At 47.3% G+C, this 26,679-nt stretch overlaps 1 protein-coding gene across 1 annotated transcript in view; it reads left to right on the top strand.

Annotated features, from left to right (window-relative positions):
* Positions 1-26,679, top strand: part of LOC138467405 (zinc finger protein 585A-like) — a 155,111-nt gene that overhangs the window by 12,464 nt on the left and 115,968 nt on the right. The window contains exons 2-3 of the mRNA XM_069607354.1: positions 17,752-19,979; positions 20,807-20,837. Coding sequence (XP_069463455.1) covers positions 18,331-19,979; positions 20,807-20,837 — 1,680 coding nt within the window. The 5' untranslated portion in view covers positions 17,752-18,330. The remainder of the gene's footprint in view (positions 1-17,751; positions 19,980-20,806; positions 20,838-26,679) is intronic.

Raw genomic sequence — 26,679 nt, 5'->3', positions numbered from 1 at the left:
AGGCCCTATCAGAACCTTCAAGGAGGACATTTCCACCACTCTGTCTCATAACCTAAAAAACTCATCAGAGGTCATCCTCTTAGGGAACATTAACCTGGGCTTCAACGACCAAAACGACCCACATGCAAGCAGAGTGATTAACCTACTGTCTGAACTAGGCTTCTCACAAAGAGTACTTCATCCTACCCATAACAAAGACAGAATACTTGATTGGGTGGCAGACCACAATTGCAATGCCGCCATCCTATCGATCTCCCCCCAAATCTGGACAGACCACCACCTTATAACATTTGTTCTAGAAACTGACAGACTTACTCCTACCTTAGCCCAGCCATCTCCGTCCATCCCGACAAGGAATAAGAAAAACATCATCCCAGATAACTTACTCCCACTCATCCTCCCCACACTCAATTCACTACCAGACAACCTGGACCCCGAAACTCTAGTGAATGAGTATAACAAAAGCCTGGCCTCTGCACTGGACTCAATTGCACCGCTTAAAATGAGACAAAGTAAACCTAAAGCCCACCTCAACTCCTGGTACACCCCCCACCTGAAAACACTTTGCACCAAAAAAAGACAATCTGAGGTTGCATGGAAACTACAACCCTCTGAAGAAAATAAAAGCACTCTGAGGGATATATCTACCCTCTACAAAAAGGAAATATTGTCGGCAAAACGAGAAACCTATAACACTAGAATATCCCAAGCCAACTCTAGCATGAAGGAACTCTTTATCATCCTAAAGGAAATAGAATCTCCTATCCCGGTGCCAGCCAATTGTGTCAAAGACAAACCATGGTGCACTAATATTCAGCTAGCCCTAGCTAACAAAGTGTCAACTCTCCAATCTAAAATTGCCAAGAAAAAAGCATCACTCTGCTTGGATATGAAGCCTAAAATGTCTATCACCCCCCCCAAAATAACACTGACACTCGTCGCTTCAAGTTCTCCAAAGTTTCTATTATTGAGACTGAAAAAATCATTCTGTCACTCAAACCATCAAACTGTCAGGGGGACCAATGTTCAGCCCAACTGATAAAGGATGCAGCCAGAGACCTGGCTCCCTTTATCTCAAAACTCATTAACGCTTCATTCACAACAGGATCTATACCGAGCAACTTAAAAGAATCTTGGGTTCTCCCACTGCTTAAAAAACAGACGCTAGACCCAGCCATACCCACTAATTACCGCCCAATCACCACCGTGCCATTCCTCCTAAAAATTATAGATAAAGTGGCGTACTCACAAATTCAGAAACACCTTCAAACCAACAACCTGCTAGGAGCACGGCAGTCTGGCTTCCGTCCCCAGCACGGGACCGAAACAGCCCTTTTAGATCTAAAAGCACAAATTGACGAGCTAAGGGATCGTGGAAAACCAGCCCTACTCCTCCTTTTGGACTTATCAGCTGCATTTGACCTTGTTGACCATAAGGTCCTTTGTAGGCATTTGGACATGGCTGCGCACTTCTCTGAAGAAGCCACAGACTGGATCCAATCCTTCCTCAATAATAGGACCATGAGAGTCTTCTCCACCACCGCGGCAGCAGACCCATCCCCATTACATGCGGCGTGCCCCAGGGATCTTGCGTTTCTCCTACACTCTACAACATCTTCACGAAGCCCCTTTTCGATGATCTGGACCTTCTTGGTATCACCTACACTAATTATGCAGATGATACTCAGATTCTCCTACCACTTACCGGTGATTACGACAAGGATTTGGCCTTGGTGAACAGGGTGTATCTCATCATCCAGGCATGGATGGCCACTCACAGTCTATGCCTGAATGATGACAAAACTGAAATCATTATCCTTGGCACACCCGCCACCCTTAAAAGACTGGGCCCCAACTACTCCTCTTTTAACATAAATAATAACCAAATCACAACCGCGCATGCGGTAAAAACCTTGGGTTTCTACCTGGACTCCACCCTCTCTTTCAACAAGCAGGTGAACACGAATGCTTCTGCCACCGCCTACACCTGCAAATTGATAAGAGCAGGCAAACACTTCCTGTCCAACAATAGCTGCATTACACTTGCGAGAGCGCTCGTGTTATCAAAGTTGGACTATTGCAACTCGCTCTATTTTGGGGCCAACAAGGAAAATCTTACAGAACAGCGCGCTTAGAGCAGCATTAGGCATTCCCAGGAGAACCCACATCACCGAACTCAGAAGGGCCAACAACTGGCTCTCTACTCAGGAGAAAATCCAGCTAAAAGTGGCCTCACTTGTTTACAAATGCCTAAACAATGCCGCACCATGCTACCTCTCTGCGAGATTCACAAGAACAAAACCAACAAGACTCACCAGATCCGCTAACTTTAACAACATTTCAACACCCAGATTTAAATTGTCCAGAGTCAGTGGCTGTAGCTTCCAGGTTAAAGCAGCTCAACTTTGGAACTCCCTACCACCCACCCTGCGGACAAACCAACCATACTTCACCTTCCAACACAACCTTACAAGGTGGATCAAAGACGCAGACAAATAACAGACCACCTTACCGCCTGGACATATCCTGCATCTCTCTCCACTTTTGCACTTTGCACACACCTACTGCCTAACAGCTACTGCCTGTTTATGTAGAACTCTAAATACGCACACCATTGCTCCTGCCTGCTGTGTACCTTGTGTATATATATTCTCTGTATATTTCTTGTTTCTTTTTGCCATGTGTTTTTCCTGTAACTATGCTGTAAGTTGTCTTATAAAAATGCGCCCGGTTACGCCTGGGTCTGGTGCGCAATACAAGTAATAAAAACAAACAAAACAAACAAACCATAGCATAGGTAGAGGATATTGCAGTAACATGGAAGATACCCATGCAGTAGCATAAGTAGAGGATATGGCAGCAACATGCAAGATGCACATAGCATAGCATAGCTAAAGTATATGGCAGCAACATGGAAGATACCCATGCCATAGCATAGGTAGAGGACATGGCAACACCATGGAAGATACACATGCCATAGCATAAGTAGCGGATATGGCAGCAACATGCAACATACACATGACATAGCATAGGTAGAGCATGCGGCAGCAACATGGAAGATACACATGCCATAGCATAAGTAGAGAATATGGCAGCAACCCTGCAAGATACACATACCATAGCATAGGTAGAGTATAGGGCAGCAACATGGAAGATACCCATGCCATAGCATAGGTAGAGTATAGGGCAGCAACATGGAAGATACCCATGCCATAGCATAGGTAGAGGACATGGCAGCAACATGGAAGATACACATGCCATAGCATAGGTAGAGGACGTGGCAGCAACATGGAAGATACACATGCCATCGCATAAGTAGAGGATATGTCAGCAACATGCAAGATACACTTACCATAGCATACGTAGAGGATATGGCAGCAACATGGAAGATACACATACCATAGCATAAGTAGAGGATGTGGCAGCAACATGGAAGATACCCATGCCATAGCATAAGTAGAGGATATGGCAGCAACAGGGCAGATACACATACCATTGCAGAAGTAGCGGATATGGCAGCAACATGGAAGATACACATACCATAGCATAGGTAGATGATGTGGCAGCAACATGGAAGATACACATACTCTAGCATAAGTAGAGGATATGGCAGCAACATGGAAGATACAAATACCATAAGTAGAGTATATGGCAGTAACATGCAATATACACATACAATAGCATAGGTAGAGTATATCACAGCAACATGGAAGATACCCATGCCATAGCATAAGTAGAGGATATGGCAGTAACATGCAATATACACATACAATAGCATAGGTAGGGGATATGGCAGCAACATGGAAGCTACCCATGCCATAGCATAAGTAGAGGATATGGCAGCAACATGCAAGATGCGCATACCATAGCAAAAGTAGATGATGTGCCAGCAACATGCAAGATACACATGCCATAGCATAAGTAGAGGATATGGCAGCAACATGGAAGATACTTTAAGGTGGTTGAAGAAGGAGACTGACACAAGGATCGCATGTTAGTTGCTATAAACATTTATTTATATTCTAAGAAAACCTCTCAGGGGTTAACCTGCCTTGAACTAAAACTAAGGGATCCGTCAGAATGTCAGTCAAAATAAAACACTGCTGTCCTGTGTCATAACCTACTTCTCTGATTAAACACAGCAGATGTCCACACCTTTGTGGAACTCTTGTGTACCTTGCACACCCAATCAGTGTTGAATAACAACCAAACGTAAATTGTTTACTGTATCACTTGTAATGACACTACTACCAAACGCAGTGTGTATAAAAAGTTGCTTTGTTCCTGTGTTTTTGATTTCATATGAACATTTGTAGATCATATTTAACAAATACAATTCATTTGCTTTTCCCCAAAAAATGTATTCCATATAGAAGATAGCTTTTGGTGAAATACAATTTCTTTCACTTTTCTTTCCATAAAGATTCGATTAAAAGCAACTGCACAATTATTCCCAATCAGATCCTAAACAGGTATACACATGGTTAGATTATTATTATTAATTATTATTATTATTCATGGTATTGGAAGTTTCACCTTTCCTTGAGTATTTGCTTAACGCATCTTGTGAAACCATTCCCTTCCTAAGGCGCCGTTTATTCTGTATGGTGCCGTTCCTTTTTTTATCTACATTGCATAATGTATAACAATCATATATTAGATTTCATGTATTTAACATAATGGGCCTCATTACAACCCCGGCGCTAAACCATGGTGCTACTAGCACCATGGTCCATGCCGGGGTCCGCCATGGTGAATGGCGGAATTACCGCCCCATTCCAAGGTTGGCGGGGTGGTAATTCCCCATTCACCATGGGCCCTTCCCCATTCCCATTTTTGCCCCATAGGGCTCAATGGGAATGGGGAAGGCGCTAAGTACGGTGCCGCAAATTGCGGCACCGTACTTAGCACCAAGATCCCTTTGCGGCACCCTACTTTAACGGCTGGTAAAACCAGCCGTTAAGGTCGGGTCCCGCAAAGGGACCTCGTAATTAGGCGCTAAGTGTTTAACGGCGCTGCAGCCTTTTACGGCGCCGTTAAACACTTAGCACCTGGGTCGTAATGAGGCCTAATGTATCTCCTTCAGTATCAATAGCATTATCTGTCATGAATTCTCCTTATGTAATCACCTGGATGATACTCTGTGGTCTTCCTTCTATCAGGCTTTCTTAGATGGAGCACGGTTCCTCCTGCAAATAGGAGCGGTATTGTGGACCAGTAAAGGCTATGGGCCTCATTACGAGCATGGTGGTTGCCGTACCTGTATTACGAGTCGAATGGACCGGTAATTGCACATTCGAGGGAGGCGGTATTGCCGGGTGTCGGGAGCTTGCTTGCACCGGCACTGTTGATAACAGCGCCGGTGCAATCACGAGTTTCCCTCGCGTGTGCAGAACAGCCCAGCCGGGAGTGAAACTCGAAATAAGGCGGTACGGTATGGACGGTTCCGGTGCCTTACCAGCACCGTCCATACTGTACTGCCAGGGTCGTAATGAGGCCCCATGTCCTTTAGGTTGGCGTGTTAAAATCTTAGTGGCTATAAAAACATATGTAGCTTGCATACATTGCTACTATCCCAATTATTTTAAATAACTACTGTTAAAACTCAATAAGCTAATCTGTCTGTGGTTTACCTGAGTGGGGTAGCACAGATCTGCCGCTCAGGTATAGTAGGAAACTCGTCCGCTTAGTTTGAACAAGTCATCTTGCCACATCTTCTATAGTGTGTGAGCTGCTGATGTAAGTAATGAGAGGTGATCACTAAAAACTCTAGTCTTCAAGTAAAGAAGTCAGTTGGTAATATAATCTTAATGCTTACCTTTGTGATGTGAGTATTTCTCTGCCAATTAGGTGTCCCAGGATGGCAGCTCACTCTATCATAGAGTCCTGTAAATATAGATTCAGAGGGACCATATGCAGGTGTTGACTAGATTTCCCTAAGTATTAAGTTAACTACTCTGTCAAAAAACAGCAAATGTGGGTGTCAGTCTGTAGCTTACCTCCGGATGTCTCGTTCTGAATGCTACGTTATCAAAAAAGGAACCGCAAGGAGCGTACGTTTGAAAATGGCCACTATTTATCTTTGTGAGTCATCACATGATTATTGCTGCATTATTGACTGGGGGTCAGGTGTGTCCGGATAGGCACGTTGCAGCGCCACGCACACTCAGGCTCCTAATATCATTAAAATGTTCCCTATCATGACTATCATCCCCAGACGCACTCCAGGGTACCTCGCCTTGGCCCAAATATCATCTGCTTGATCCCCTAATATGGCGACAGATACACTTGTTAAATTTCCCACTGCCAAATGCATCCCTGCTGTATGCTTCTCAAATGCGTATATCCTTTTTCCCCACCCATGCTGTGATGGGCAGCAGTACTTTTATTCCATTATTCTTGTCCATTTGCAGCCGTGCTACATACTGTGCCCTCCCTGGTCCCTTGTGCAGTAAGGGGAACTGTGCCCCCACTGTCGGCTTCACTTTGTTTTTATCCCCCTGCTTCCCCTTAGCCATAGCCATATGCCCATGCCGGTACCTCAACCTGGGCCCCCACAGGCTCTCCACCCGTGGCTGTATCGTGGGTGGGGCCTCTTCCTCTTCTACATCTTCCACTGTATCCCATCCCTTATCTCCAGGTCCACCTCCCATCTCATCCTCTGACAGCACCGTCCTGTAATCCAAACTTCCTGTCCACTGTATTCCCCGTCCCTTGTCCTCTTTCTCAATATGTATGTCCCTAATAGCAGTATTCTCAATCCTAAACAATATGTCTCCTGCCCTCTGTCTGTCCACCCCACTGAGCGCCTTCTGCCCGTCTCTTCTGTCCATTCTCAACGAACCAACTCCTCCTGAGTCTACCTCAATGCATCCTCTACTTCTCTTTGTAGTTTTCGATCTATACACTCCTGCTCTTGCTCACGAGCGGCTGCTGACGCTATAGGGTTTGGGAGGTTCTTTTACTGTGCCTGTGTGGTGGCAGGCAGAGGGATAGACTTCATTTGTGTATCCTGAGGCTGCACGTGTGGGATAGCATCCTAGCGGAGTCTGTCGTGGTCCTGGTGGCAACTGTGCTGTTGGCACCGTCACTGGTGGGGCAGAGTGTTCGGGAGTGGATGGGGCAGTGGGTGTGGTCTGGGTAAGAGCGCACAATAATGGTGGACTGGCCAATATGTTCATATGGGCAGGCTGAACATCCTAATCGTCTACCATCTTCCACAATTCCAACACTTCTTCAACGTTTTCCCCTTTTACTTAGTTGCCAAGAACGTATACATGTGCCGAGAACCTCTCGAAGTGGTACTTCAAAATCTTCTCCTTATATAATGGTAAAGCTGCGTACATGTATTCTAGTGGGGTTGCCTGCTCCATTTTAACTGCAGGTGTCAAGCACTTATTGAAAAAACCCTTGCTTATGCAGGTTCCGATCCAGAGGTATCTGTGTCGTCGTATCTGTGTCGTCCTGTTGCTCTCCCTTTCCCATTCTAATATCACCACCTACTCCCCTCGTCACTCCACAACCCGCACTCACACCTCCCTCCCATCCACCACCAATACGTCCTCTGATTCTCTCACGCACACACACCACTCACCAATCCACTACAAAAAGCCTACACAATACACCTGGACACCGCCTTGGTCCACGCCAGTACAACAACAATAGCAATAAAAACACCACAAAATACTATGTTTCGTTCCCATGCCCACTTTATATCGGACGGGGAGATCCCAGGCCCACTCAATATACGGAGCCTCTACCTTCTTTGCCTCTTCCTTTTTTCACTTAGAAATACAGTGCTGTCTTCTTCCCCAATTTGCAAGGATCCAGTTACTCTATTATACTTTATACTCCACACAATAATAAAAACAAATCATAAAATAAGATGCCACGTGTTCCCACTACTCAACACCCACACGTCAGTCGCCGCGTCACCACTTTCCTCCACATTTACCGCCAACCAAACGTATCCCTTTTCCCCTTCCGGCATTGTTATCTCCCACAAAAGTGTACTTACATCTACGTGCTCTCACGATTGCCTCCATCACGGGGAATCTCATCAACAGTCTGCACAATCTGGGGACAGCGCCTTGCTCCAAAGAAGAGAAAGGAATTCTGGTAAACGCAGCTCCCATATACCTCTCAAGTTTGTGCACAAGGCAGCTGGTCACTGCAGGTGGGTGTGGTCTCTATTAATGTGCGGCCGGGAATCCTCCGTCCCTGCATAAGGGTTGGGATGACATCAGGGTCACCAAATTTGTAGGGCAGACCTCCAACAACCAGATAATAAAAGAAAATCCTCTGAGGAAACAGGCTTGGTGCACCTCTTGCAAGGATAACAAGGGTTAGTATGTACGCAAAAAGGAAAATAGTGTCGGTGGGTGTTATGAGCCTGACTGGCGCGGAGATCTCTGGCACTTCATAGCAAACACAGTGTTTTAAGAGACAATGGGCCTCATTACAAGTTTGGATGTAGCCATGCCGTTTTTACTGGCATGGCTACCCCCAAACTCGGGTCCGGGTCCCGAAAAATGGGAATTACCGGGCCATTCCGACCTTTGCAGGCCCGGTAATAGGGCTCAATGGGAATGGGGAGGATGGTAACAATGGTCCCATTAATAACGGGACCGATGCTACCATCCTGTTCTGCTAGCGAGTGCCGCTCTGCACGTCTGGTCTGACCAGGCGTACAGAGCGGCCGCGCGAGCAGAACTCGGAATATTGTGGCGAGGTAATAACGGCGCCGGTAGCACTACCGGTGCCGTTGTTGCCTTACCACAACATTCATAATGAGGCCCAATGTTGTCATGGCTGACGGGCAAACAGTATACGGTATTCATTCCCAATCGTCATTGGCATACTACCAGTCCCCTACAATCTGTCATTTGATTGGCCGCAGCTAATCTCCCTCCACCCCCCAAACATGTGGTCTTCTGTCCCATCACCTTGAGTCCTTAATGGATATGGATGATTTGTGGGCATTTGGGAATGTTGCCGTCCCCATGAGTCCCGTCTCGTGATGTGCACCTGGTTGTCATGAGCTCAGTGGATACTTTCGAGGTCAAATTAGCCCTTTGTTTTCCCAGACATGTAGGCACCGCTACCATGACTCCCTAGTGTACAACTAGATTTGTGAGCCTCACCCCTGGCACCTCCAATAAATCACAGTGCATTGCGCTCTTCAGTCCTCCCTTCTCAGCTGCCCCTCTCCAGGACTTCACCGTTGCCTCTCCAGGACCACACTGATCAGCCAAATTGTGAGTGAGTTCAGAGTTCTGTTTAGGGGGCATCTGGCAGTTCAAATAGGATGACCATTCTCTGGGGAGGGAGCGCTAGTGCCCTAATTTGGGGATGGCTTGTTTTGGCAGATCAAGGACCTCGGCTCCGACCCCCATGGGCATGGCCTTTAGAATGAGCGCATCCCTGCCAGTGCTCTGCCAGTCACATTCCTTTCAGGTTTCGATGGCTCCTCCATATGGAATTTCTGTGGTATTCTATTATTTATAGTGGGCAAACCCCCTATACACACCCACACACCCCACAAACACCCCTGGAGCCCCAGAACACCTCTTATTTGTATAATTACCAAAACAGGACTCCCTCCCCCCGCCCTTAGAAATGTCATAAAAATGCAATGAGGCGGTTTGATATATTGTTTGTCACCATTTCCCAGCTTCCTGTTATGCATGCTGCCAAGAACATGTGACTAGAACCATGAATCCTTTTCATGCATGTTAAACCTGCATCCATGGTGTTAAAGAGCTTGGCTTCAAAGGGAAGTGTTATTGTATAATTCGCTTTAATGGTCTTCAAAGAGGACACACATTATTTAGAAGCTGATTAAAGCTGTGTGGGGCGGCGTCTTTCATTTATAAATGTCCCACCAGAGTCAATTGCCTAAGCATTTAAACATAAGAAGGGTGTTCAGGTGACATGAAATGCAGCACTGCAGGAATCGAGAATAGGATTTGTACAGCAAATCTAACTTTGCGCACAATGCAATCTCTAACCTGGCGCAGTGGAAAGTGGGACTTCCTAGCAAGCGCCTGAATGTGAGAGATGAAGGAAAGAGAGGAGTGGAAGATGACTCCAAGGTTTCTGGCATCAGATGAGGGAGAGGGGGGAGAGCCCATAGAAGATGGCTGTCCCAATAGGAAGGATCTTATTCTTGCTGGCATTGAGGCAGAGATCATTGGAAGTACACCAGGACTGGAGGTCCGATAGGCAGTCAGGGTTGGTGGAGGAAGTAAGAAAAGGATCAGAGGGATGTTTGAAGAAGAGTTGTGTGTCACCCACATAACACTGGACATTTGAGGCAAAGGTGGAAATGAGGTGTGCAAGCGGAGCAACGTAGTTGTTAAAGTGCCAGGGAGAAAGGTTGGAGCCGTGGGGTCACCACAGGTTGAGATAGATTAGGGGGAGGAGAATGTGTCCAGAATAACCTAGGATGGATGGTCACTGAGGAAGGGGATCAGCCAGTCCAGTGTCCGCTCCAAAGATACCTAGGGTATCGTGGAGTCGTTTTATGATGATGGAGTTGTTGACCGTATTAAATGCAGAGAAGAGGTTGAGTAGAATGAGAACAGCTGGAGAGTTGAAATCAAGAGATGAGAGCAGTTTCCGTGCCCCTTGAATGCTTGGAATCCAGATTGATGGCCATGGAGGCAACCAACGAGTACAGTATGCTGGGCCAGTTGGGGGAAGACCAGCTTCTCCAGGAGTTTTCCAAGGAAGGATGTGATGGATATGGGGTGGAAGGTGGCTGGACAAGATGGGTCTGCAGAAGGTTTATTCAGGAGTGGGCAATGTGGGCAATAGGCATTAGGGTTAAATTGAAGCAGACAAAAACTGAAATAAGCGACCTCTAAATATTACAGTTGATTCTATGTAAAGATCTAACAGAAAGTCACTTCCAATAAATAACATGCAGCACAGACCAAGCGTCGAGCCTAAGATCGCTCTCAGGCCACAACCGGCTGTATTCGACTAGCGAGCGAATCTCAGTAGGTAAGCATGGCATCACTGCCCAAGCCTCGAGCATACTTTCGATCTCAGGGAACCATCAGCCACATTGGACTAGAAAGCAAGTGCCAATAGGTGAGCATGGCATCACTGCCCAAGCCTCGAGCATGAAATTGCTCTCAGGGCACTATTGGCCACAGTGAACTAGCGAGCGAGTGCCAATAGGTGAGCATGGCATCACTTCCCCAAGCCTCAAGCCTAAGATCTCTCTCAGGGCACCATCGGCCACATTGTACTAGTGGGCGAGTGTCAATAGGTGAGTATGGCATCACTGCCCAAGCCTCAAGGCTATGATCGCTCTCAGGACACCATCGGCCGCCTTGGACAAGCTAGCGCGTGTCAATAGGTGAGCATGGCATCACTGCCAAAGCCTCAAGCATGAGATCGCTAACAGGGCACCATCGGCCACCTTGGACTAGTGAGCGAGTGTCAATAGGTGAGCATGGCATCACTGCCCAAACCTCGAGCCTAAGATCTCTCTCAGGGCACCATCAGCCACATTGGACTAGCGAGCGAGTGTCAATAGGTGAGCATGGCATCACTGCCCAAGTCTCGAGCATAGGTTCGCTCTCAGGGCACCATCGGCCGCCTTGGACTAGCGAGCGAGTGTCAATAGGTGAGCATGGCATCACTGCCCAAGCCTCGAGCATAGGTTCGCTCTCAGGGCACCATCGGCCGCCTTGGACAAGCAAGCGAGTGTCAATAGGTGAGCATGGCACCACTGCCCAAGCCTCAAGCATAGGTTCACTCTCAGGACACCATCAGCCACATTGGACTAGCGAGCGAGTGTCAATAGGTGAGCATGGCATCACTGCCCAAGCCTCAAGCATAGGTTTGCTCTCAGGGCACCATCAGCCACATTGGACTAGCGAGCAAGTGTCAATAGGTGAGCATGGCATCACTGCCCAAGCTTCGAGCATAGGTTTGCTCTCAGGGCACCATCGGCCGCCTTGAACAAGCGAGCGAGTGTCAATAGATGAGCATGGCATCACTGCGCAAGCCTCGAGCATAGGTTCGCTCTTAGGGCACCATCGGCCGCGTTGGACAAGCGAGCGAGTGTCAATAGGTGAGCATGGCATCACTGCCAAAGCCTCGAGCATGAAATTGCTCTCAGGGCACTATTGGCCACATTGAACTAGCGAGCGAGTGTCAATAGGTGAGCATGGCATCACTGGCCAAGCCTCGAGCCTAAGATCTCTCTCGGGGCACCATCGGCCACATTGTACTAGCGAGCGAGTGTCAATAGGTGAGTATGGCATCACTGCCCAAGCTTCGATTCTAAGATCTCTCTCAGGGTACCATCTGCCACATTGGACTAGCGAGCGAGTGTCAATAGGTGAGCATGGCATCACTGCCCAAGCCTCCAGCATGAGATCGCTCTCAGGGCACCATCGGCCGCCTTGGACAAGCTAGCGCGTGTCAATAGGTGAGCATGGCATCACTGCCCAAGCCTCCAGCATAAGATCGCTCTCAGGGCACCATCGGCCACCTTGGACTAGCGAGCGAGTGTCAATAGGTGAGCATGGCATCACTGCCCAAACCTCGATCCTAAGATCTCTCTCAGGGCACCATCGGCCACATTGGACTAGCGAGCGAGTGTCAATAGGTCTAGCATGGCATCACTGGCCAAACCTCGAGCATAGGTTCGCTCTCAGGGCACCATCGGCCACATTGGACTAGCGAGCGAGTGTCAATAGGTGAGCATGGCATGCCTGCCCAAGCCTCGAGCATAGGTTCGCTCTCAGGGCACCATCGGCCGCATTGGACCAGCGAGCGAATTTCAATAGGTGAGCATGGCACCACTGCCCAAGCCTCGAGCATGAGATTGCTCTCGGGGCACCATTGGCCACACTAGACTAGCAAGCGAGTGTCAATAGGTGAGCATGGCATCACTGCCCAAACCTTGAGCCTAGGATCTCTCCCAGGGCACTATCGGCCACATTGGACTAGCGAGCGAGTGTCAGTAGGTGAGCATGGCATCACTGCCCAAGCCTCAAGCCTAAAATCTCTCCCAGGGCACCATCGGCCACATTGGACTAGCGAGCGAGTGTCAATAGGTGAGCATGGCATCACTGCCTAAGCTTTGAGCCTGAGATTGCTCTCAGGGCACCATCAGCCACATTGGACTAGCGAGCGAGTTTCAGTAGGTGAGCATGGCATCACTGCCCAAGTCTCGAGCATAGGTTCGCTCTCAGAGCACCATCGGCTGCATTGGACTAGCAAGCGAGTGTCAACAGGTGAGCATGGCATCACTGCCAAACTCCTCGAGCATAGGTTCACTCTCAGGTCACCATCAGCCGCATTGGACTAGTGAGTGAGTCTTAATAGGTGAGCATGGCATCACTGCCCAAACCTCAAGCCTAAGATCTCTCTCAGGGCACCATCAGCCACATTGGACTAGCGAGCGAGTGTCAGTAGGTGAGCATGGCATCACTGCCTAAGCTTCGAGCCTGAGATTGCTCTCAGGGCACCATCAGCCACATTGGACTAGCGAGCGAATTTCAGTAGGTGAGCATGGCATCACTGCCCAAGTCTCGAGCATAGGTTCACTCTCAGAGCACCATCGGCTGCATTGGACTAGCAAGCGAGTGTCAACAGGTGAGCATGGCATCACTGCCAAACTCCTCGAGCATAGGTTCGCTCTCAGGTCACCATCAGCCGCATTGGACTAGTGAGTGAGTCTCAATAGGTGAGCATGGCATCACTGCCCAAACCTCAAGCCTAAGATCTCTCTCAGGGCACCATCAGCCACATTGGACTAGCGAGCGAGTGTCAGTAGGTGAGCATGGCATCACTGGCCAAACCTGGAGCCTAGGATCTCTCTCAGGGCACCATCAACCACATTGGACTAATGAGCGAGTGTCAGTAGGTGAGCATGACATCACTGGCCAAACCTCGAGCATAGGTTCGCTCTCAGGGCACCATCAGCTACATTGGACTAGCGAGCGAGTGTCAATAGGTGAGCATGGCATCACTGCCCAAGCCTCAAGAATGAGATTGCTCTCAGGGCACCATCAGCCACATTGGACTAGCGAGCAAGTGTCAATAGGTGAGCATGGCATCACTGCCCAAGCTTCGAGCATAGGTTCGCTCTCAGGGCACCATCGGCCGCCTTGAACAAGCGAGCGAGTGTCAATAGATGAGCATGGCATCACTGCGCAAGCCTCGAGCATAGGTTCGCTCTTAGGGCACCATCGGCCGCATTGGACAAGCGAGCGAGTGTCAATAGGTGAGCATGGCATCACTGCCCAAGCCTCAAGCATAGGTTCGCTCTCAGGGCACCATCAGCCACATTGGACTAGCGAGCGAGTGTCAATAGGTGAGCATTGCATCACTGCCAAAGCCTCGAGCATGAAATTGCTCTCAGGGCACTATTGGCCACATTGAACTAGCGAGCGAGTGTCAATAGGTGAGCATGGCATCACTGGCCAAGCCTCGAGCCTAAGATCTCTCTCGGGGCACCATCGGCCACATTGTACTAGCGAGCGAGTGTCAATAGGTGAGTATGGCATCACTGCCCAAGCTTCGATTCTAAGATCTCTCTCAGGGTACCATCTGCCACATTGGACTAGCGAGCGAGTGTCAATAGGTGAGCATGGCATCACTGCCCAAGCCTCCAGCATGAGATCGCTCTCATGGCACCATCGGCCGCCTTGGGCAAGCTAGCGCGTGTCAATAGGTGAGCATGGCATCACTGCCCAAGCCTCCAGCATAAGATCGCTCTCAGGGCACCATCGGCCGCCTTGGACTAGCGAGCGAGTGTCAATAGGTGAGCATGGCATCACTGCCCAAACCTCGATCCTAAGATCTCTCTCAGGGCACCAGCGGCCACATTGGACTAGCGAGCGAGTGTCAATAGGTCTAGCATGGCATCACTGGTCAAACCTCGAGCATAGGTTCGCTCTCAGGGCACCATCGGCCACATTGGACTAGCGAGCGAGTGTCAATAGGTGAGCATGGCATCAATGCCCAAGCCTCGAGCATAGGTTCGCTCTCAGGGCACCATCGGCCGCATTGGACCAGCGAGCGAATTTCAATAGGTGAGCATGGCACCACTGCCCAAGCCTCGAGCATGAGATTGCTCTCGGGGCACCATTGGCCACACTAGACTAGCAAGCGAGTGTCAATAGGTGAGCATGGCATCACTGCCCAAACCTTGAGCCTAGGATCTCTCCCAGGGCACTATCGGCCACATTGGACTAGCGAGCGAGTGTCAGTAGGTGAGCATGGCATCACTGCCTAAGCTTCGAGCCTGAGATTGCTCTCAGGGCACCATCAGCCACATTGGACTAGCGAGCGAGTTTCAGTAGGTGAGCATGGCATCACTGCCCAAGTCTCGAGCATAGGTTCGCTCTCAGAGCACCATCGGCTGCATTGGACTAGCAAGCGAGTGTCAACAGGTGAGCATGGCATCACTGCCAAAGCCTCGAGCATAGGTTCGCTCTCAGGTCACCATCAGCCGCATTGGACTAGTGAGTGAGTCTTAATAGGTGAGCATGGCATCACTGCCCAAACCTCAAGCCTAAGATCTCTCTCAGGGCACCATCAGCCACATTGGACTAGCGAGCGAGTGTCAGTAGGTGAGCATGGCATCACTGCCTAAGCTTCGAGCCTGAGATTGCTCTCAGGGCACCATCAGCCACATTGGACTAGCGAGCGAATTTCAGTAGGTGAGCATGGCATCACTGGCCAAACCTGGAGCCTAGGATCTCTCTCAGGGCACCATCAACCACATTGGACTAATGAGCGAGTGTCAGTAGGTGAGCATGACATCACTGGCCAAACCTCGAGCATAGGTTCGCTCTCAGGGCACCATCAGCTACATTGGACTAGCGAGCGAGTGTCAATAGGTGAGCATGGCATCACTGCCCAAGCCTCAAGAATGAGATTGCTCTCTGGGCACCATCGACCACATTGGACTAGCGAGCGAGTGTCAATAGATGAGCAGGGCATCACTGCCCAAGCCTCGAGCCTAAGATCTCTCTCAGGGCACCATTGGCCACATTGGACTAGCGAGCAAGTGTCAATAGATGAGCATGGCATTACTGGCCAAACCTCGAGTTGGAAGTTATGGATTTTATTCTAGTTGAAAACAGTAGAAAGCTTTCTTTCATTTTGGTAGTAATATTTCTAAAAATGTAATTGGGTGTGTATGTATCGCGTGCCGCGCTGGAGTCCAGCCTTTAACTGCGGGACCGGGTTTTGAGCCCATGTTGCTCTTCGTTGTCTTGTCTTCCAAGTTGTTGGATATCAGCAATGATGGGACTACATCCCCACTAGATACTAGAGATGTGACAAAGGTAGTTCTCGGGGTAACATTTAGTGATGTTTTGGTCACAGCACAGAGGGTTCAGGGGCTTTCTGAGATTGGAGGTAGGTTGCAATTATCAGAATCCACAAACAGAAGGGGTCTGGATCGGGATACGGGAAACTGGACAGTAACATAACCACGTGCACACACTCCTTAACAATGACACAGAGTGTGTGACCCACTCTTGAAAACTACTCATTGGTATTTTCTGCAGGGCAGTAAAAGGGGTACACCTTTCGCCAATTAACTTCAGTGCCTGGCATTAGAGCATTTGTTTAAAAAAATGTGAAAGTCAGATGGGACAATAGAGGGAAGTTGGGGGGAGTCTCCCAGACACTTTGCCTCGTTGCCAGAAATGTCATTCTGTCGGCCTCTGACACAAGCTTGTTCTTTTTGTGAATCCTAAAGGAAGGGGGATGTGGTTGAGGTGTATGTGGTTTAAAGTCCATGGGCCTCATTATGAGTCAGCCGGTGCGGAAAGAACGGTGGTGGTAAATCCGCCACCACTGTTCTTTCTAGACCGGCTGATTCCGAGTCCTGCAGGCGGGAGGTGTCACTCCTGTCAGGTCTGACTTGGCGGGTTTAACACCACCCGCCGGCAGGCGGACGTGGAAACACCGGCACCATTACAGCCTGGGAATGGGGATGTACTGAATTCCGCCTCTGGAATTCCCGGGTCACCGGGGTCATAATGCCCCGGCAATTCCGGGAATCACGGAGGCAGAATGGTAATACGAGTCCGGTGGTAACCTGCCGGTGTTCCCGGCTCGGTTACCGCCGGACTCGTAATGAGGCCCCATGTTTAAATGCAGTGTAGCATGTCCTGTACCATTCTCACTGTGGGAAGAAACTGGTGCCTTTCCTTAAAATCTCAGTTCAGTCCTTGTTTCCTCAGTAGTGCTGTTTGTTATATAAGTGATGAGGTCATCAGTGATTACATAATCGAGTGGCCAAACATGCGTCTGATTGGTGAAAAACTGCTGAGCTAGTGTCAGACGCCTGCGTTTATCATTTGCATATGGATATGGGAAGCTTTCATGTACTAGTTGAGTCACTTCTGAAGAAATAAAATGATAGAACGTATCTGCACGGCCCCGATTCTTAAAATATCCACTCATTTTTTTCACCCACTTTGTTTTTTACCATTATGCTCTTGGATGCTAAAATCGACTAAATTAATATATAAATGACACTCTTCCTGCTGCAAATCACCTCTGTCCCATGACGTTGTATCACAAGAGCACCACTACTCTGCCGCCTATCAGGGCACCCTAGTATTCAAAGTGTTGTTAGTTACTATGTGAGTAATTAACTCATGCACATCACTACTACTGAGAACCAGTCTGCATGTTACAAGTGATGCCCGAGATTGTGAACGTGTTGAGACAAATAATGTGCTTCTCCTTTTATTTCAATAGGTGACTGACGGCCCAAAACATGCAACAACAGTGATTGCTAAATTCTCTGGACTAATGAACTGCAAAGCTTCAAAATAGCATTACAGACTAATGATGGCAACCGTGCTCGATAATGACGGCAACAGGGCTCGATAATGACGGCAACAGTGCTCGATAATGACGGCAACAGTGCTCGACAATTACGGCAACAGTGCTTGCTAATGATGGCAACAGTGCTTGCTAATGATGGCAACAGTGCTTGCTAATGATAGCAACAGTGCTTGATAATGATGGCAACAGTGCTTTATAATAATACCAACAGTGCTTTATGTGCAGTAAGACCAGGCTTTTTGTTTTGTCTATTATTCATGAGACAACACACAAGTTCTTATTTACACTCATTCTGAATGCAAAGCAAGTTTGCTTAAATAATTGTTTTGAAACCCCAGTAAATTCAAAATAAGAGTATCCATGCACTGATTATTTTAAAAGCTTCAGTCAGAGGAAAAAGCGTGTTTGTCACCAGAAATAATCTCCAGACGAGAAAGCTCACCTGTGCCCTGAATTTGATAAAAGGTTCAGTGTAAAGGGTTCTTACACATGCACAGAATGTGGAGAACGTTGCCCTTCCAAGAACATACATATAGCCCACATGAGGTCATAGGTGAAAATCCTTACCAGTGCACAGAATTTGAGAATAATATCCACTTGCATGATAAACATATATGCCAACAACAAGTACATACACCCCAGAAACCTCATACGTGCATTCAATGTGGGAAAGGGTTTGCTCAGAAGGGAGAGTTTACTATCCACCAGAGAGCACATACATGTGAGAAACCACATGAGTGCACTGAATGTGGGAAAGGGTTTGCTACAAAGGGCGAGTTTACTATCCACCAGAGAACACATACAGGTGAGAAACCTCATGTGTGCACTGAATGTGGGAAAGGGTTTGCTCAGAAAGGACAACTTAGTGTACACCAGAGAACACATACAGGTGAGAAACCACATGTGTGCACTGAATGTGGAAAAGGGTTTGCTGAGAAAGGACATCTTATTAACCACCAGAGAACACATACGGGTGAGAAACCTCATGTGTGCATTGAATGTGGAAATGGGTTTGCTGAGAAGGGACATCTTATTAACCACCAGAAAACACATACAGGTGAGAAACCTCATTTGTGCACTGAATGTGGAAAAGGTTTTGCTCGGGTGGGTAATCTTACTATCCACCAGAGAACACATACAGGTGAGAGCCCTCATGTGTGCACTGAATGTGGGAAAGGGTTTACACAGAAGGGAGAGCTTACTCGCCACCTGAGAACACATACAGGTGAGAAACCTCATGAGTGCACTGAATGTGGGAAAGGATTTGCTCAGAAGGGACATCTTATCAGCCACCAGAGAACACATACAGGTGAGAAACCACATGAGTGCACTGAATGTGGGAAAGAGTTTGCTGAGAAGGGATCTCTTACTATCCACCAGAGAACACATACCGGTGAGAAACCTCATGTGTGCACTGAATGTGGGAAAGGGTTTGCTGAGAAGGGATCTCTTACTATCCATCAGAGAAGACATACAGGTGAAAAACCTCATGTGTGCACTGAATGTGGAAAAGGGTTTGCTGAGAACAGAGCGCTTACCCGTCACCAGAGAACACATACAGGTGAGAGACGTCATACGTGCACGGAATGTGGAAAAGGATTTGCTCAGAAGAGAGATCTTACGAACCACCAGAGAACACATACAGGTGAGAAACCTCATGTGTGCATTGCATGTAGGCAAGGGTTTGCTCAGAAGGGAGAGCTTACTAACCATGAGAGAACACATACAGGTGGGAGACCTAATGAGTGCACTGAATGTGGGAAAGGATTTGCTCAGAAGAGAGGTCTTACTATGCACAAGAGAACACATACAGGTGTGAGACCGCATGTGTGCACTGAATGTGGGAAAGGGTTTGTTAGGAAGGGACATCTTATTAGTCACCAGAGAACACATACAGGTGAAAAACCTCACGTGTGCACAGAATGTGGAAAAAGCTTCAGTCTGAGCAGTAACCTTATTAGGCACCAGCGTAAACATACACTTGAGTACCCATTTCAGTGCACTTCATATGGGAAGTACTTCAGTACGCGGGATGAGCTTATCCACCAGGAGAGAGGACATGTAGCTGGAGAAATCCCCCCTGCAATTGAATCTTCAGAGGGGAGGAGATGCTTCTTCAATGGGACAGAGTTTGGCTAGCGACTAAAACTGTGACGAACATATCGCCACAGCTGCTTCCAGTTTCCTTCGGAACACAACTAGTGGCTGATTATGGTCGGTTAAATCTCTGCTGTTTGAAATGCATCCCTTCTGTACACTGTAACTTCTGTGTTAAGATACCCATCCTATGGAACACTTGCCTAAATTAATGGGCACCAACATTTTGAAACAGCTTAAAGACCCAGTGGTGGAATCAATGACTACAGGCCCTCATTGGATACGGGGTGAACCGTTCTATGACCTGTAGAGAAACTGCAAAGAACAAATGCATATTTTATTTTACATGAATTGCTATGTGCGGAGAAGCGTGAATTACAAGACGTACACTTTTTCTATTAATTCATTAAAAAACTGCCTCCACTGGGAATGAAAATTACATTTTTACACCGTTATAAAGTCATTTTACTTTCAAATTCAATGCATAAGGATAAAAACATTCCACTTTTAAATTATCTGAAGCCCTCCTTAATGCACTGGGAGAAACATGGATTCTCGCATTGTTAATAAGACTTAAGCATAGCACAACACATGTGAAAAGGCAATGTTCGTAGAGGGCAAAACATGGAGAATGGAGTCCATAAAACTGGAATTTCCATTTTTGCTCCAGAGTCTGTTTCCATTAAATGAATGCCACACCTGCAACACCCTCCTCTCTGAACTCTGCTGTGTTCCACTTTTACAACAAGTTCTACAGCACTACAGGCTGCTCAGGATCCCCTCTAGTGTATTACACTATTGCCCATCTCTAGTGGAACACTTCTCTTCATGATCCCCTCTAGTGCATTACATTATTGCCTATCTCTAGTGGAACACTCTTCAGCGGGACCCCCTCTAGTGTATTACACTATTGCCTATCTCTAGTGGAACACTCTTCAGCGGGACCCCCTCTAGTGTATTACACTATTGCCTATCTCTAGTGGAACACTCTTCTCCTCGGGATCCCCTCTATTGCCTATCTCTAGAGGAACACTCTTCTCCTCAGGATCCCCTCTAGTGCATTGCACTATTGCCTATCCCTAGTGGAACACTCTTCTCCTCAGGACCCCTCTAGTGTATTACACTATTGCCTATCTCTAGAGGAACACTCTTCCCCTCAGGACCTCCTCTAGTGTATTACACTATTGCCTATCTCTAGTGGAACACTCTTCTCCTCAGGACACCCTCTAGTGCATTACATTATTGCCTATCTCTAGTGGAACACTCTTCCCCTCGGGACCCCTCTAGTATCTTACACTATTGCCTATCTCTAGTGGAACACTCTTCTCCTCGGGATCCTCTCTAGTGTCTTACACTATTGCCTACCTCTAGTGGAACACTCTTCTCCTCGGGATCCCCTCTAGTGTATTACACTATTGCCTATCTCTAGTGGAACACTCTTCCCCTCGGGACCCCCTCTAGTGTATTACACTATTGCCTATCTCTAGTGGAACACTCTTCTCCTCGGGATCCCCTCTAGTGTATTACACTATTGCCCATCTCTAGTGGAACACTTCTCCTCATGATCCCCTATAGTGCATTACATTATTGCCTATCTCTAGTGGAACACTCTTCAGCGGGACCCCCTCTAGTGTATTACACTATTGCCTACCTCTAGAGGAACACTCTTCTCCTCGGGATCCCCTCTAGTGTATTACACTATTGCCTATCTCTAGTGGAACACTCTTCACCTCAGGACCCCCTCAGTGCATTACATTATTGCCTATCTCTAGTGGAACACTCTTCCCCTCAGGACCCCTCTAGTGTCTTACACTATTGCCTATCTCTAGAGGAACACTCTTCTCCTCGGGATCCCCTCTAGTGTATTACACTATTGCCTATCTCTAGTGGAACACTCTTCTCCTCAGGACCCCCTCTAGTGCATTACATTATTGCCTATCTCTAGTGGAACACTCTTCTCCTCGGGATACTCTCTAGTGTATTACACTATTGCCTATCTCTAGTGGAACACTCTTCTCCTCGGGATCCCCTCTAGTGTATTACACTATTGCCTATCTCTAGTGGAACACTCTTCTCCTCGGGATCCCCTCTAGTGTATTACACTATTGCCTTTCTCTAGTGGAACACTTTTCTCCTCATGATCCCCTCTAGTGTATTACACTATTGCCTATCTCCAGTGGAACAGACTTCTCCTTGGGATCCCCTCTAGTGTATTACACTATTGCCTATTTCTAGTGGAACACTCTTCTCCTCGGGATCCCCTCTAGTGTATTACACTATTGCCTATCTCTAGTGGAACACTCTACTCTTCAGGACCCCCTCTAGTGTATTACACTATTGCCTATCTCTAATGGAACACTCTTCTCCTCGTGATCCCCTCTAGTGTATTACACTATTGCCTATCTCTAGTGGAACACTCTTCTCCTCAGGATCCCCTCTAGTGTATTACACGATTGCCTATTTCTAGTGGAACACTCTTCTCCTCAGGATCCCCTCTAGTGTATTACACTATTGCCTATCTCTAGTGGAACACTTTTCACCTCGGGATCCCCTCTAGTGTATTACACTATTGCCCATCTCTAGTGGAACACTTCTCCTCATGATCCCCTTTAGTGTATTACATTATTGCCTATCTCTAGTGGAACACTCTTCAGCGGAACCCCCTCTAGTGTATTACACTATTGCCTATCTCTAGAGGAACACTCTTCTCCTCGGGATCCCCTCTAGTGTCTTACACTATTGCCTATCTCTAGTGGAACACTCTTCTCCTCGGGATCCTCTCTAGTGTATTACACTATTGCCTATCTCTAGTGGAACACTCTTCTCCTCGGGATCCCCTCTAGTGTATTACACTATTGCCTTTCTCTTGTGGAACACTTTTCTCCTCATGATCCCCTCTCGTGTATTACACTATTGCCTATCTCTAGTGGAACACTCTTCTCCTCGGGATCCCCTCTAGTGTATTACACTATTGCCTATCTCTAGTGGAACACTCTTCTCCTCGGGATCCCCTCTAGTGTATTACACTATTGCCTATCTCTAGTGGAACACTCTTCTCCTCGGGATCCCCTCTAGTGCATTGCCCTATTTCCTATCTCCAGTGGAACGCTCTTCTCCTCAGGATCCCATCTAGTGCATTACACTATTGCCTATCTCCAGTGGAACACTCTTCTCCTCAGGATCCCCTCTAGTGTATTACACTATTGCCTATCTCTAGTGGAACACTCTTCTCCTCAGGATCCCCTCTAGTGTATTACACTATTGCCTATCTCCAGTGGAGCACTTAAGATTAGTCGATAGTTCCCTGGCCTGGGGTCGGCATGTGGCAGTACAATCACATACGTAAGGATGCATGTCCACTGTTAAATCACTGTTTTAAAGGAATTGGTTTAGTGTGAAGGGCATGGAAAGGATGTCAAGTGATCCATTAAATTATATGTAAATGTACTTAGAAAAGGTGACATATTATGAATAGAGTAGAAAGGGCAAATGGAATAGAAGTATTCACTGTGCAGTGAGGCAGTAAAACTCGTGCAAATGTGGAAATGCAATGGTGCCTTTGATCTAAAATGAACGTGTTGTGGGTTTAATGATGTCATACCTGCTCTCTCTGAATTCCAGGAAAGAATAGAATACAAAAATGTTTACCAAATGAAATTGGTCCTGAATAAGCTGGCATGCTGAATTTAAACCTTACCCAAGTGTGTTCATTAACTGGATGAAATGTTGACTACAAGAACATTGAACTTCAGTTAATGTGTAATTGTGCTCAAAATAAATTGTTAGTACTGTCTCCATTTGTATGTTAAATCAATTTATGTTTTCTGCCTTTGATTTGGAGTAAACTTCTTCCTGCAACAGAGCCGATTTTATTTGTTTAACCCCTTAACTGCCAAGGGATCCCCTCCCCCTCGTGCCAAGGGCTTTTATGGTGATTTCGATATGTCATCATTCAATCTCTTGTAACATTTTTGTTACATGAAATATCTGAGCCAAATTTGGCCCCTTCTTTTCCCACATGTAGGCGGTCGTAACGTCACCAAGGAATCCTAATTTGCTTTATGGCGGTGAGAGAAAATAATGAAAAAGGGAGAACATTGTGTTTTTTTTTCAGAAAATACCAATAAAATTATGTGCAAAGAAGCCTGTGGACTTTTCCTTGTAAGAGCTAGGAAAAATGGTTTGCTGTGCTGAATTCGCCATTTTCCAGGCTTTCAAGAACAGGTTGAATGGAAACCAAAAAAATATATATTTTGATATGGTTACCAGGCGTTTTGTGAGAGGTAGGCGATTTTGCCCTTTTTTTCCAATAGGACATGCACCGTCGGAATGGAAGAGGAGGGTAGGAAAGCTGAATGGGAAGCCAGAAAGGCATACATTTCTGAACGGTAGACAAAATTCCAAGTTTGGGAAGGGGTGATTTGCGCAGGTCAGGCAACAACTATATAGGGAAATATTCCATAGTTTGGGCATAAATTGGGAAAATGTCAGAAAAAAAGGTATGTGGAGGACATGGTTGGCCCTGTAAGGCAATGGCTTCTGTGAATTTTGAGAAAAGCAATGCCCCGCTACATTCCCCTGACTCTTCCAGATAGGAAATCACACATTTTTCGTAATGTTTACAAAACAAGCAATACCACAAGCCAAAAACTGAGCCATGGTACACAGGTGTGTTATGCTTACGGCCTAAACCGACGTACTTAGCATGTGTAAGTAAGGAAAACAAGTGTAGTGAGGAAGGGCACGCATACATTTTTTGAAATAGCGCAGGCAGACCTTTTGAATGGTAGGTGACTTGTGCAGGTTACAAAAGTGTATACGTGTATAGTGCTTAAAGCAGCGACTAATTGTAGGTTACATTTGGGAAATGAACGGGTTGAGAAAAAGTACAGCAGCAATTGTTAGAAAATGTTATGAAAACAACGCAAGCACAACAAATATCCTATCATCCCACATTCCCACAGCTGTCCCAACGAAAACGGTACTTCAAATGTGTGGGTGCACCTAACTGGACGCAAAGGGAAAAGACTAAGGGCCTCATTACACGGATGGCGGTGGACCAAGGTGGCCTTAAAATATCGGCACCGCCTTGGTGGAAAGGGGAATTACCGCCCTATTCCAAGGTTGGTGGGGCAGTAATTCCCCCTTCCCCCATTTCCCTTCCCCATTCCCATTTTTGCCCCATAAGGCTCTATGGGAATGGGGAAGGCTCTAATTACGGTACCGCAAATTGCGGTACCGTAATTAGCTCCCTGGTCCCTTTGCGGGTTGGTTTTTAACGCCTGCAAAAAGCAGGCGTTAAATTCCCCAACCCGCAAAGGGACCTCATAGTAAGGCAGTAAGGGTTTACTGGTACCGGTAAAATACCGGTACCAGAAAACCCTTACCGCCTACCGTGTAATGAGGCCCTAAATCACTGGTAACCCCAAGTGTTTTGGCAGAGCAGGTTTTGCTGGAATTTGCTCTTGTGGACAACCTACAGATTTAGGCATAGAGGTTGTTGAAGTCATCAAGGAAAACAGGGAACCCCATGCATTTCTGAAAAGAAGACATCTGTGGGAATCCACAGAGGTCTGACTTGCGCGAATGACCCCAGAATGTATTACCCACAATCCCCTGCAAAGTCCGAAATCTGGCAAGAAAAACTCAATTTTCAGATAGTTCCCTCTGCCAACCCACCATAACATGCCGCCAACAACACATGTCCTATCTTCCCGCGTTCCCACGGGTGTCCCGACAAAAACGGTACCTCACATGTGTGGGTGCGCCTACCTGGCGCAAAGTGAAAAGGCTAAACCACTGGTAACCGAAACTTTTCGGCAGAGCAGATTTTGAGCAATTTTGCTCTTGTGGACAACCTACAGATTTGGCCCTAGCGTGTCACACCCACCAAGGAAAACAGGGAACCCCATGCATTTCCGAAAAGAAGACACCCGTGGGAATCCACAGAGGTCTGACTTGCGTGAATCGCCCCATAATTTATTACCTACAAACCCCACCAAAGTCTTAAATTTGGTGAAAAAAACAAAAGTTTTCAGACATTTCCCTCTGCCACCACCGGAAACACGCTGCCAACAACACATGTCCTACCTTTCCGCATTTCCACAAGTGTTCCGACGAAACTGTACCTCACATGTGTGGGTGCACCTACCTGGTTGCAAAGGGAAAAGGCTAAACCACTGCAATCCCCCAAAGGGTTCGGGGAGCCAACCTACAGATTTGGGTCTGGTGTTTAGTTTCTTTATTTGTACCTCGCACCGAACCCTCGGTTAACTGGGCGCTAAAGCTTATACAGTAGTTACAGATTTGACACACAAGAAAGAGTACAAAAACCATAAGTGCAGGTCGACCAGGTTACATGGTGGTCGTATATGTGAAACAATGCCGCAAACAGATACAGCGTTGGGTGCGGGGGGTCGGGCAGACAGGGTCAGCAGCTGAACCTTCTTGGAACTTCCCAAGGAGCCAGCTCTTTACTTTAGCTCTGAAGCTCCAGAATGCAGTTTCAGTTCTCAGGTTAAAAGGAAGGGCATTCCACTGTTTGGCCGCTAGTACTGGGAAGCTCGCTCCCCTTGCTCTTTTTAGTAGAAATCTTGGAATGGCTAGACTGTGAGAGTAGATGTTTCTCATTGGTCTTGTGTGTTGGCGTATGTTGACTTTATCGGCTAGGTATTTGGGGGCGGTTTTTGAGAGACCCTTGTGGGTGATTACAAGGGTGCAGAGGGCGATTCTGTCCCGTAC

Source organism: Ambystoma mexicanum, chromosome 4q, assembly GCF_040938575.1.
Source record: "Ambystoma mexicanum isolate Mex_15411 chromosome 4q, UKY_AmexF1_1, whole genome shotgun sequence".
Lineage (NCBI taxonomy): Eukaryota > Metazoa > Chordata > Amphibia > Caudata > Ambystomatidae > Ambystoma > Ambystoma mexicanum.
This window is presented reverse-complemented; position numbering and strand designations above follow the sequence as displayed.